The 14,460-nt window shown below is 43.8% G+C and overlaps 2 protein-coding genes across 3 annotated transcripts in view; both read left to right on the forward strand.

The window, feature by feature from the left end:
* Positions 1-14,460, forward strand: part of LOC310779399 (NLR family CARD domain-containing protein 3-like) — a gene marked incomplete at its 3' end in the record, with an annotated part of 274,039 nt that overhangs the window by 50,052 nt on the left and 209,527 nt on the right. The window lies entirely within an intron of this gene.
* LOC310780162 (protein NLRC3-like) overlaps positions 1-14,460 on the forward strand; it is a 58,921-nt gene that overhangs the window by 24,958 nt on the left and 19,503 nt on the right. For both annotated transcript variants that reach the window (XM_083640725.1, XM_083640724.1), the window contains one exon: positions 12,352-12,398. In XM_083640725.1, coding sequence (XP_083496851.1) covers positions 12,352-12,398 — 47 coding nt within the window. The remainder of the gene's footprint in view (positions 1-12,351; positions 12,399-14,460) is intronic.

Below are 14,460 nucleotides of genomic sequence, written 5' to 3' on the forward strand. Positions count from 1 at the left end.
TAGCTATATAACGTACCTCCATGCTGCCGACAGCCTGCTCTGTTTGCTGTCCGAGTGTCCGTCACATAGATAACACTTCCCGCTTTCTCTCCCACTGTTGTTTGTAATCGATATATGGCCTTATTCCATACGAGCGGCAATTGAATTGAATCGCCGCTGAAATGACACTCTCCGCTAAAGCACTCTCATCTGACCTCCCTTACATGAGTGCCAAGGCGGCCATCATGAAGGGGATTGAGCTCCCCCCAGCAGCCATAGCCTGCTCTCAGATGATGTCTATAATGAGCCTGCCGTCGAAGCCCGCCTTCCCTTCTGGCCCAGCATACCAGATAGCAGCATACAACTAAAGGAGTGTGTTTTGCTGAACCCAGCAAAGAACAAACCCCGGCAATGAGGTGGTGGGCTGACATTACGAGGGTAGCTAGCGAAACCGACTCCGGTTTTCCCTCTGTCCCACCTCTAGAAGCCAGCCTGGGGGCTATCCTCCTTCCCAGATTAGCTCTCTTTGGGCACCGCAAATTGACACCCACCGCCGACAGAGATGTGACCTACGCCCAGCTAACGGAGAAATCTCATCGGTGTGCAGCACAGACAATGGCGGCACAAACCAATATGGTACTGCTGGCCTCAGCCGTCGAGCGGCGTTCCCCCCGAGATTGCCACTGAGGTGGGGAAATATATGATGGCGATTCTCCAGCTGGCCCAGGCATCCACAGTCAACTCTTCCCGAATCATAGCCTGGCAGGCACAGATACAAAGAAACATCTGGCTAAACAACTCTCATATTCCGCCCAATGTTCGTATAACTCTGTTTGATGGCCCTATTTCCCCTGACAGGTTATTTGGCCCAAAACTACAGAATGTAGTGAGCCCTATCCAACAAGCTACAGAGGAAGAGGAGAGGCTACACAAACTGTGTAGTCTAGCCACCTAGCCTTCAACAGTTGTGTAAGCTGTGATTATGGGCAAAGCAAACTGCCACAAAGCCCCAGTGAGAAAGGCATGGAAGAAGCCACCGGCAAACTGCGGCTCCAGCCCCAGCTCCAAGCCGTTGGCATGAGCGCTCCGCTCCCCGCTCTCCAGCTGCAGCCAAGTACGCTCAAAGCACGCTCAACCCACCGGCGCTAAGTGCCTCACCAAAGGAAGAACATCTCGGGCCCATCTCGGGCCGCCCAGCCCGAGATGGGCCCAGTTCCGCCGCTCCCTCTCCTAAGCGAGGCGGCTGGACCTAGCAAGGTCAAAAGAAACATCTGACTTCCCGGTTGAGACCCAAAGACATAAAGGCCCTTTTAAGGGCCGCCACCTTTTTAATAAAGAGCTTATTATTCTCAATCTAAGCATACCACCGTCTCCATTAGAGCGACTGTGAAAACCAGTTTAGTGCCGGGTGTTTGCCTACTCTTCACCAGAGTCATAAAAAGTGCCCTAACAAATGCCCACGTTCAAAGAAACTCTGGTTTTGTGTAGGAGGGTAACACAGAGTGCGGTCTTATTGCCCAGGCATAACACCACGATCATCCGCTCACCTAAAGTGGTCAGAACAGCACCACCGGCCAAGCGGCGTAATGTCTGGATAACAACGGAGTCTAAATATCACCCGCTAGATAAGAAAAGAACAACATATGTCCTCAACCCCCTTTAAAAAAAAACCCTCTCTTAAAAAACGAAGATAATGGGGATAAAGCGTATGTTTCTGATAGTTCACAAGCTTGACGGCGCCTACAGAAAAATAATCTTTCCCTGCGCTTTTCGCCGTCATGAAACTAACTTGGTTTCCACTACCAGAGCCTCATTAATGTTGAATGGCAGCAGAGTTTGATATAAAACCTGAAATATCACCAGCTTGATATTAAAAGAAACAACATAAGTTTTTACCCCCTCTCCCTCTTAACTAGAGATATCGGGGATGAAGGGTACATGTGTTTTCTGATAGTACACAAGCTTGACGGCGCTGACATGAAAAATGCCGTCAACAGAAACCTCACTTTCCTGAGGGTTTTTGACGTTCAGACTCGCTTGTCTTCTATACTATCAGAGCATCATCTCCTAAAAACGTTCATATAATACGTTTCCCGCGAGACCGCAGCTTTGCAAAGATAAAACTATGAGGGAGCCTCTTAATATAACATCGTGCTTAATGAGACTTCCACGGCGCCGATGAAAGGGATTAGTCTTCCTCACCGACGCCCGTGTAAAGAGCTTCCCGCTCGGCCACACTGTTCATGACAGCCTTGCTGCTTCACGGAGCTCCAGAACGGCCCCAACAGAAAAAGCTTGGCTCAAAGCAAACCTCCTTAGTGGCCGCACCGAAAAAGCTTCCTCCCACTTTTTCAAGCGGACGGTATGGACTCAACCATCCCGTCCAATCCCAGAAGGGGACAAGCGACACAAAGGGCCGAGGTCTGGCTCGGAAAACTAGACATGAATGACCTTTCTGAGGCATGCCTACTAAATAAAATAAAATTCCCATAAACAAAAAAAAGTGTGGGATGGCAAGAGTGAGATATGCTCCTTTCTGCCATCTACATCATAGGACGACAGCACTCACTATGCCTTTCAAAACAGTTATGACAGTGAGGTGCATGATCATGAAATTTAAAGAATAAATAAAGTTCTCCTATTATGAAAGGTTTATGACACAGCTGAAAAGCTCATAAATTAATTCATAAAAGAAAAGAAAACCTTCCTCTCTTATAAAAAATTAAGACGAAAGGTTAGAGCATAATTATTGGAGAAAAACTAGTGAAATCTTCATTTATAAGTCCTCTCTCAGGCTATATCTTTTATTCAACTGAAAGATGTTAACAGCCATGATACACTTATTTCAAATAAGAAGCGGCAATGAGAGAACTACGTAAGTGCTTATGCAAAGACACTGACAGTAAGGAAAAGGTTTTTCCCCCTCTTGAGCCCTCTTCTACATCCCCTTATATTCGTTCAAAATAACTTCTCTGCCTTTGGGTAGTTTCGGTGCTAAAACAAAGGACTCTCCAGAGCTATTTTCACACATGAACTCCGGATCAGGTGAGGGTTGCTCCCCACTGAGCCTGCCCCGGATGATACGTGAAGTGTACCCTTTCACACATGAGGCATGTTGCATTCTCACATGAGTAGCACCTCCGCAGAGTTTGTAAAGTAGAGAGGGGACGGGTGGCGGGGGTGGGGGAATTTGGGCATGACCACACAATGGGGAGTTGTGAAAACTAAAAATACATAATGGGCGATAACTGCCTAACGTTCACGGCATATAATCGTTTGCGCATGTTAACATATTGGCTAGTAGGTAGGCCAACATTATGTATATGTGCTCTTATACTGACGTCACTATTGGCATCAGTGTTGACCTGTTGTCTATAAATGAGCATGCGCAAATAAAGTATTTCTCTTTCCGGCTTCATGTATGCCAAGAACAGCACGTGTGTTTTTCCTCCGTGAAATGAGAGTCTATTGAGCCGGTATTCCTGCCCTCACAATGGCAACAACAACAGGTTATGGGCCCAGAAGGGAAGGTGGAAGCCGATGGTATAGGCTATGCTTCGATGGAGATGAGAAGAATTACGAATTATGGGAAACAAAGTTTTTAGGTCATCTGCGTTTGCTAGGTCTTAAAGAGACGATACTAAACGAGCTAGATGACGATGAAGAAGATGAGGGAGCTGTTGCCAGAGCCGCTGAAGATTTAAAGAAAAATGAAGATGCATATGCGGAATTGATACAGTTTTTGGACGACAAAAGTCTCTCCTTAATTATGAGAGAAGCCGCCGACGATGGGAGGAGAGCGCTGGAGATATTGAGAGACCACTACGCAGGTAAAGGGAAGCCACGTGTGATTAGCCTCTACACAGAGCTAACATCTCTCCAGAAAGCTGCAAATGAGACCGTCACTGAATACATCATTCGTGCAGAAACGGCTATAACTGCACTTAGAAATGCAGACGAGGCTCTTAGCGACGGACTGTTAATTGCCATGATTCTGAAAGGCTTGCCCGAATCATATAAGCCGTTTTCCATCCACATAACGCAGGGTGATGAGACAATAACTTTTGCTGAGTTCAAGACCAAGCTGAGAAGTTATGAAAGCACGGAAAAGTTTAATGGCAACCCGAATGATGACAACGTGATGAAGACAAGCAGCTCAACAGTGAGAATGAGGGGGAGAGAGAGAGAAAAGACATCGGAGATAACCTGCTTCAACTGCGGCCAAAAGGGACACAAAGTCCGTGAATGCAACGTTAGTGGTCGCGAACGTCAAACACAGAGACAGTGGTGCAGTTTTTGTCAGAGCTCCACTCACAAAGATGCAACATGCAGGCGGAGAAGACGTGACAACGTGAAACAAGCAGTGGATGCAGAGGATCACACTTTTGCTTTCAAAATTGATGACTGTCAGGTCAGAGGATTAACACAGAAAGGTCTGATGGTGGATACTGGCGCAACGTCACACATGATAACCGACATCGGGAGGTTTAAGAAGTTTGATGACGACTTCCAGCCCGAGACACACCTCTTGGAATTGGCTGACGGGACGAAAACAAGCGGTGTCGCGCTGAAGAGAGGTGAAGCGGAGGTTTGCTTGCTGGACAGCGAGGGGCGCAGAGTGACGACAACGCTGAAGAAAGCGCTGTATATTCCTTCATATCCACAGGACATTTTCTCTGTTAAAGCAGCGACGGCCAACGGAGCTGAAGTCAACTTTAGGGACGGACACAACCACCTCACCCACAAGGATGGTACCAGGTTTGATATCAAAGTGTACAACAGACTCTACTATTTGAACACTGTAGATGAAGAACAAGTTGATGATGGGTGTCATGGATGTCATGATATACAAACCTGGCACGAAATACTAGGTCACTGTAATTATGAGGACGTGTCAAAGTTGGAAAATGTAGTAGAAGGAATGAAAATCAAAGGAAAGATTGATAAGTCTAAACTAAACTGTGAAGTGTGTACACAAGGTAAATTTGCTCAGAGTAGGAACAGAGAACCTGATGCCAGGGCAAAAGCAGCACTTGATCTAGTTCACACTGACTTGTGCGGCCCCATAGAGCAAGAGGCAAAAGATGGGTTCAGATATACTCTAGCATTTACTGATGATTACTCAGGTGTAATATATGTGTATTTTCTGAAAACAAAGAGTGATACTGCCAAAGCTACTGAAAAGTTCATAGCTGACACTGCCCCATATGGGAAAATCAAGTGTATACGATCTGATAATGGCACTGAATTTACAGGACAGGATTTTCAGTCTTTACTCAGTAAAAATGCCATAAGACATTCAGCACCTTACTCGCCCCATCAAAATGGGACTGCTGAGAGAAATTGGAGAACGTTGTTTGAGATGGCAAGATGCATGTTAATTGAGAGCAACTTACCTAAGAGGTTGTGGACATATGCTGTGATGACTGCTGCAGTAATCCGCAACAGGTGCTATAATAGGCGTGTGAAGCAGACTCCATACTACATGCTGACAGGGAAAAAGCCTGATGTGTCAAAGATGAGAGTGTTTGGATCAGTGTGTTACGCATACAAACAAGACAAGAAAAAATTAGACTCACGGTGTGAAAAGGGGATTTTTGTAGGCTATGATAAGAATAGCCCATCATACCTAGTCTACTACCCAGACACTGGGAAGGTGCTTAAACACAGGCTAGTTAAGTTTGTTACAAAAAGTGGGGTTGAACGCCAAACTCAGACAACCCCAGAAATGATCGATGATGACCTACATGGGATGGAATATGTAACCCCCATGCCAAAAGCCAAGATGCCTGAACAGAGTCCAGAAGAGAGCCAGGGGCCTCAAATTGAAAAATTAGAGGACAATGAAAACACTCAGTCTCAGACAGAACAGAGAGGAGATAGCCATGGGGCACGTTACCCTAAAAGAAATAGGAATAATCCTGAGTATTTGAAAGACTATGAATGTAAAGTCGAGTGTAAAGATGAGGTATTAACCAATATTGACTACTGCTACAGAGTGGCTTGTAATGTACCAAAAACCTTCAAAGAAGCCATGAGCTCAACAAAATCAGAAATGTGGGCTAGTGCTATGGAGGAGGAAATGGATTCTCTTATGGAAAATAATACTTTCACACTGACCACACTGCCAGAAGGTAAAAATGCAGTGGGGGGACGTTGGGTTTATGCAATCAAAGACAATGCAGACCAATCTGAAACCTACAAGGCCAGATATGTTGCAAAAGGATATAGCCAAGTAGCTGGAATTGACTATAAGGAGACTTTCTCTCCAACTGCAAATATGACCTCAGTACGTACCTTAATGCAAATAGCTGTTCAGGATAACTTAGTCATCCACCAAATGGATGTTAAAACAGCTTACCTCCATGCTCCAATTGATTGTGAGATGTACATGGAGCAGCCCAAAGGATTTGAGGTCAAGTCAGACACAGACAAACAGTTAGTCTGCAAACTGAACAAGTCACTGTATGGTTTGAAGCAATCAGGACGCAACTGGAATAGAGTGTTACATGACCACCTCAGTGATAATGGTTTTGTACAGAATCCAGCAGACCACTGTGTCTATAACAAACAAACAGATAATGAAAGGATAATTCTGATAATTTGGGTGGATGATCTAATTATTGCTGCAAGTGACAATGCCTCACTCAATGGTGTGAAGGAAATGTTAAGGGCAAAATTTAAGATGAAAGATCTGGGGCGACTTAATCATTTTCTAGGAATTGATTTTGTACAAAGTGAAGGAGAAATAAGGATGAACCAAAAGCGGTGTATAACAAAGATACTGGAGAGGTTTGGTATGTCTGATTGCAAGATAAGGTCAACCCCATGTGAACAGAAACTCAACTTTGATGGCGAGGGTGAACTTGTAGACCAAACAGGATATCGTGAAATAGTAGGCAGTTTGATATATGTGATGACATGTACTAGACCTGATCTAAGTTGGGTTATAAGCAAGCTGTCACAATACCTATCAGAACCAAAAGAACAACACTGGGTAACAGCCAAACATGTGTTAAGATACTTGAAGGGCACAATCAACCAGGAGTTGTGTTACAAGAAAAGTGATGAAAAGCTCAAACTTGAGGCATATAGTGATGCTGATTGGGCATCAGATCAAAATGACAGACGAAGCACAACAGGATACTGCTTTAGTTTAACTAAAAGTGGGCCTGTTATTTCATGGAAAAGTAAAAAGCAGCCAACAGTAGCCTTGTCTACCTGTGAAGCGGAGTACATGGCACTTGCTGCAACAACACAAGAAAGTATGTATCTTGTACAATTATTGAATGGGATAGATGCTAAATGCCAACATACACCAGTGAAAATATTTGAAGACAACCAAGGTGCAATCGCTTTGTCAAAGAACCCAGTATGTCGTCAAAGATGTAAACATGTCGACATTAAATATCATTTCATACGATCTGCACTTACTGATGGAAAGATAACTATTGAATATTGTCCAACAGCAGATATGGTTGCAGATGTTATGACCAAGCCTGTAACTAAGTTCAAAATTGAAAAGTTTGTAAAATATATGTTTGGAATCTAAGTTACCAGAAAAGGTATTAAGTAGCCTATGTAACTGCCAGACACAATTTATGTTGTGAATTGTTTTGTACAGTATAGAGCAAGTGGGGGTGTTAACATATTGGCTAGTAGGTAGGCCAACATTATGTATATGTGCTCTTATACTGACGTCACTATTGGCATCAGCATGTTGACCTGTTGTCTATAAATGAGCATGCGCAAATAAAGTCTTTCTCTTTCCGGCTTCATGTATGCCAAGAACAGCACGTGTGTTTTTCCTCCGTGAAATGAGAGTCTATTGAGCCGGTATTCCTGCCCTCACAATGGCAACAACAACAGCGCATAACGTTAGTAAGTAATTAATTACAGGTGAAGTAAACATCAAAAGATGCTCCGCTACAAACAGAAACCGCAGGACCACTACTAGAATTATACAGAATACAGGAAGCTAGACATTTTTACCTTCAAAATAAAATAAATGTTGTATTACTTAATCAGAATGTCGACTCACTACGGGTTAAAATTGACTTTTCGAAGGGAGCAGATATTCTTCCAGGTTATCTCTGTTCTGTATCTTTCGAAACACACACAAAAAAACATGACACATGCATTTACTTTATTTAATTGCCATTATTGCGAAGGTTATACCCAGAAGTTTTCGTTTTATACTGCCTGACTTGACGCTACTTGGAATTTGCGGTTCTGTAATTGAATCTTCACAAACGCTGTGTAAACGTTAAATCAAAGACATGAACGCAACCAGATCCAGATACCCTACCTAGCGATGTCCAATACTGGGAAGCAGGACGACCCTCGCGTCCAAAAATGCTTATTAAATGTGTGTGCTGTGCGAAGCAGACATGAAATCAGATCAGAGCCATGAGCCTTTCAATCCAGCAATCCAGCAACATGTTGGCTGTCGCACACGGAGCAGTTTTGAGCTTCATTTGGAAACCAAATGGCATGATGTGTTTTTTGCTCGCTCATTCACATCGACTATTTATATAATAATAATCTGTCACGATGTCTCTGTCCTCATGCACTCACTGAGCTGACTACCTTCACGGACCTCTGGAGGGGGGGGGGGGTGACAATACGCTTCTGCGACTACAGCTGGGGCTACACTTCCCTCCGTCTAGGAGGAGCATGAGCCACGAAAATCTGTTCACACATGAGCCCCATGCGGATGGCCTCTAGATAACTCCTGAATTCCAAACATGTCTGAAAGCAGCTTAAGGAGGGTTATCTTGTTTTTCCCGGAAAAACACATACCCAAAGGTGCTATGTTCGCCCATGGGTTTTTTGTCTTTTTCCAAGGTTATTATTCTTCCCCCACGAACCATAATTTGGTTAGCAGAAAATACTACAAAAAACAAGGCTTTTTTCTGGAAAGGCGGACACGACTCATCATAAACTGCACATGCTACAGTATGAAGAGACAATCCTCTCTCTAAAAAGCATGGAAATAGGCTGGAATTATACCAATACTTCTCCTATTTTGAACTACAGTATAACACTTTTTTGGATTAAACACACCTATTTCCCCAAAAGCGCAAATTCTCGGGACGTCAGATGTGCCAAAAATGGGGTAGTCTGGTCCCTCCCCTCCCGCGGAGGTGTGGCCTAGGACGACCTCGTATGTCACCAACCTGAGCTAATGACCGGTCGACAGCCACCCAGACCAGGTGTGTCACAGTGTGTGTTGACTACATCAAGCTCCGCCTTTTGGTTCCAGAAACTAGGTCCAGGGCGAATGCTAATAGAAAATGAATAATAGCAGAGGTCGTTTGGGCCTGAGCACACTGCTAGACGATAGTGAAGAAATGTACTATTGGGAGACGAGCAACAGATAAGCCAGGGGATTATACCCAGTTTGCGGACCTGAAAGGGGAAGGTCTGCAAAGGGGCGGGTCAATGGTTGGTAATACCTAAACTTTTAGTTTTGAGTCCTAAGCAAGTCATAGTATGCTCTTCCATTTTAACAACAGAGTAATAATCTATACTATAATGAGGATATCGTCTGTCTCTCTCTCTGTCTCTCTCTCTGTCTGTCCTTCGCGTATCTCCAGAACCGTCGTTCGGATCGACTTGAAACTCGGGGGTGCGCTGATGGCGACCCAACAGAGTGCGGTGCCCTGTTTTCGTGCCATTCGGACGCGAAACACTTTCGATATTAATACATTTGTGTTCAATCAAGCGTGTGCCCCTTCAAGCCCTGGCTGATCTGGGCTAAGTGTCAACACTGCTGTGACTACAGTCGTTGAGTAAACAGGGTCGTTAACTAAATCAACATCGAGTCCTTGAGATTGAATGGGGGGGGGGGGTGTTATCTTACAAGGGGTCCTTGGCTGAAAAACATTTGAGAACCTCTGCTCTAGGGCATCACCACTTCCGGGAACCCGCATCCTGTGTAATTGCCAGAGTAAAACCTGACCATTTCCACCACTGCTTATGGATGAGCATCATCTGCTGCATGCCATCGAGAACCGTTGGTCGGATCGACTTCAAACTTTGGGAGTGTGCCCTATTGTGCAGTGCAGTGCCCTGTTTTGTGCAATTCGGCATAGCGCCACCTTCTGGCAACATAGAAAATGTGGTTTATCTCAAGAACCATTCGTCAGATCGACTTCAACTTTGGGAAGTGTGCTGAGGGGCACTCGACACAGTGCAGTGCCGAATTTCGTGTAATTCGGCACAGCGCCACCTATTGGCCACACAAAAAGTGGTTTATCTGGAGAACCGTTCGTCCGATCGACTTCAAACTCGAGGAGTGTGCTTAGGGGGAGTCAAGGAGGTGCAGGGAGCTGAATTCCGTGTAATTTGGCATAGCGCCACCTACTGGCAAGACAAAAAGCGCTTTATCTCCATAGCCATTCATCTGATCCACTTCAAACTTCTTAAGTGTGCTGCTGGGAACCTGACATAGAGCAGTGCCGAATTTTGTGCAATTCGGCACAGCGCCACCTACTGGCAACACAAAAAGTGCTTTATCTTGAGAACCGTTCATCCGATTGACTTCAAACTTGGGGACTGTGCTCCTGGGAACTCAAAGTAGTGTGGCGCTGAGTTTTTTGCAATTTGACATAGTGCCACCTGCTGGCAACACAAAAAGCAGTTTATCTCGAGAAACATTTGTCCGATTGTGACTTTAAACTTGGGGAGTGCGCTGCTCGGACCCCGATGGAGTGCGGTGCCGCATTTCATGCAATTTGGACTTATTCCAGGACTGTCTGTATGTCTGTCCTTCGCGTCTCTCGAGAACCGTTTGTCGGATCGACTTCAAACTTGCGCTTAGGGGGACCTGACAGAGTGCAGTGTGTGCAGGGGGAAGCGCCTACGGGGTGGTGCATGGGGGAACGGGCACTGCACTAGTATATCAAATTTACACAAATCATGAATGCTTTTTAAAGTTTGTATTCATTTGTTAAAACAAGTTTATACTATTGTTTACAGTAGATATTTATGTTGGCTACTATAGGCTATAGTCAGGTTTTTATCAGTTCCTTGTGTATTTTTTTCTTGTGTTTGTTCCTGCAACCCAATTTTCAGCCTGTTCTTCTATTCTTCTATCTTTGGCTTTTATTTACAATTTGTAAAGCACTTTGTAATTGTGCTATATAGGCTATATAAAATAGGCTAGATTAGGCATGTTTCTCCTTCCTGTTGATATCATATCTTTCATAATGGTTAACAGTAGGCTAGATTAGCCATGTTTCTCCTTCCTGTTGATATCAAATCTTTCATAATGGTTAACAGTAGGCTAGATTAGGCATGTTTCTCCTTCCTGTTGATATCAAATCTTTCATAATGGTTAACAGTAGGCTAGATTAGGCCTGTTTCTCCTTCCTGTTGATATCAAGTCTTTCATAATGGTTAACAGTAGGCTAGATTAGGCCTGTTTCTCCTTCCTGTTGATATCAAGTCTTTCATAATGGTTAACAGTAGGCTAGATTAGGCATGTTTCTCCTTCCTGTTGATATCAAGTCTTTCATAATGGTTAACAGTAGGCTAGATTAGGCCTGTTTCTCCTTCCTGTTGATATCAAGTCTTTCATAATGGTTAACAGTAGGCTAGATTAGGCATGTTTCTCCTTCCTGTTGATATCATATCTTTCATAATGGTTAACAGTAGGCTAGATTAGGCATGTTTCTCCTTCCTGTTGATATCAAGTCTTTCATAATGGTTAACAGTAGGCTAGATTAGGCATGTTTCTCCTTCCTGTTGATATCAAGTCTTTCATAATGGTTAACAGTAGGCTATAGCCTAGATTAGGCCTGTTTCTCCTTCCTGTTGATATCAAGTCTTTCATAATGGTTGAATTGCCTCTGTGTATGAAATGTGCTATACAAATAAACTTGACTTGACTTAACAGTAGGCTAGATATTTAGGCCTGTTTCTCCTTCTCATCAGAAATGTGGGGTTTTCCTTTGCATCTCTGGCTAGTTGGTTGGTTTAAAAAGCACACATCAGCTGACAAACAAACAGGCAAGATGGCCGTGTGTCACAAACTGTGGTAACAACCCTGATTGAGACGCATATTCCGAATGCGCTGTATACATGTCCAAAGAAGGCGCCTAAACCCGAATAATATTGGCATATTCCACATCTTAATCGGAAAAGTCTAAATTCGGAAAAAGGCCTAATTCAGAAAATCCAACCGGAATATGGTGTTTACATGACTCTTATCAAATTCAGAACATTGTCATTTTCGGAATAATAGTGGAATATTAGTGTGCATGTAAACGTAGTCACTGGGAAGTTCAGGAATGAGTTTTACTGTTTGTTTATCAAATAGATTATATTGATCTGACATTATGTAAATGTTTAACCCCCTTCCCACAGTGTGGACCATGGTGGAGTGCAGATGTTGAAACCAGGTCTGAGGAAGTGTAAGTGTGTATTTAATTTGATTATTGAAAACATAATATTCCTATTTAAATACAAACATCATCAGAATCAGAATCAGAATCAGAAACACTTTATTGCCAAATGCATCACAAGGACACACAGGAATTAATTCTGGTGAATCAGCACACTCGGCAAGATACAAATAAACATACGTATATGACAGTGAATACAAGACATTCAGGACATGAAAGAGCATAGTTGGTTACAACCATTAGTTTTGACATATATTTACTCAAATCTTTCTCTGAAAAAAAATGGCTGACAAAATGCTTCTTCATGAAACTGAAGAAAATAATGAACTATTCATCTGTTAATAAATTAACAACCACTAAACACAACCTATGTATTGTCACGGTCTGACAGCCACACACCCACAGACACCCGCACGCAAACACACACACACACACACACACACACACACACACACACACACACACACACACACACACACACACACACACACACACACAAACAAACACACACACACACACACACACACACACACACACACACACACACACACACACACACACACATTTTAACAATTTATATATATCCACATAGAAGAAAACGGTACAAGGACACAAATATAGAGGTGCAGTACATTCACAAAATGGACCAGTGCCATCGTCTCACAATACAGACCATAATATTCAGTTCTCAGGGCAGTAGCAGTGCCTCTTCCATATATGGTGCTGCTAGCAGAGACAGCACAGTACTTTGCAAGCCGTTTAGCCTTTTTGGGCATCCCAATTTATTGAAGCCATCTTACGAACAACCTGTGAGTATGTCCTAGGCTGCCAAATATGAAAGCAAATAGTTTGCACCTGCAACCAGCTGTGAGATATTTTATCTTTATCTTTATTGTTTATTTGAGCAGGGACAGTACACAATAAATATATTGCACCAGAGATAGCTAAAAGCTAATTTGCATCTGTAGTCCCTGTGCGCACACAGTACAGATGGTGTTTAGGAGTGGTTGGTATTTAATGACCTTGGTCATAAAGCCTTCCTCTAGGCTAGTCAAAGGTGCAGACTACATCTAGAACAAACACTTCTCTGGAATCTTCATTAACAAATACAACATCTGGAGTCTTGACAGCCACACGTGGAAAAAGGACCTGGGCTATTATTACAGATGGAGGGTTTGACAGGATGCTTGTACCTTCTCACTGAGGGTGGGACATTATTTGATGTCATGTGTTTTGAGGTCCACTATTCTGTGGTGACGTGCTGTGTACATTCCTTTGTGAGCATAACAACTATTCTACTATATACTAACTGGCCCCCCCTTACCTCACAGACCTCCTTTCCCCCTACCAACCCTCCCGGTCCCTCAGATCCTCCTCAGCCGACCTCCTTTCCACCCCCAAGTCCAAACTCCGCAGCTTTGGGGACAGAGCTTTCTCTCGGGCAGCTCCCAGACTCTGGAACGCCCTTCCCCAAGAAATCAGAACCTCAGAGTCCCTCACAGTCTTCCACTCCCGCCTCAAAACCCATCTCTTTTCCACCGCCTTGCCTTAGTCCCTCTGCTCCCTCCCCCCATCCTTGCTTGTGTGCTGTCTCTGTCTACTGTCTTGTCTCACCACTATCGCCCCCCCCCCACATAGTACTCAGTGTTTAGTGTAATCTCTGTTGTTATATGTTCACTAACGTCACCCCCCGCCCCCCCAGTGTTTAGTTCTTGTGTAGCCTATTGTAAAGCGTCTTTGAGCTATGGAAAAGCGCTATATACTGTAAGCCCCATCTATTATTATTATTATTATTATTCAAGATGTGTGACATTGTTTCACTCACCATTCTGTGGTGTGATGCAAACAATGGGGGACCTGAGTGGTAGGAGAGCAGATAGAAAGGTTGAGTCTGGTGGGAAGGACCTGTATTCTGGCTTTTACTGTGAATGTGATGATGTCCCCATTGAGTGCAGTGTTCTGAGACAGAATGATCAGCAGAGAGAAGACATGCACGTTTTCCCTGCAGTTTTAGTCCAGTCCAGTCTACTGTTGTTGTTGTTGTTGTTGTTTTTGATATTGGTATAAATCC

Source organism: Poromitra crassiceps, assembly GCF_964638095.1.
Source record: "Poromitra crassiceps genome assembly, chromosome: 7".
NCBI lineage: Eukaryota > Metazoa > Chordata > Actinopteri > Beryciformes > Melamphaidae > Poromitra > Poromitra crassiceps.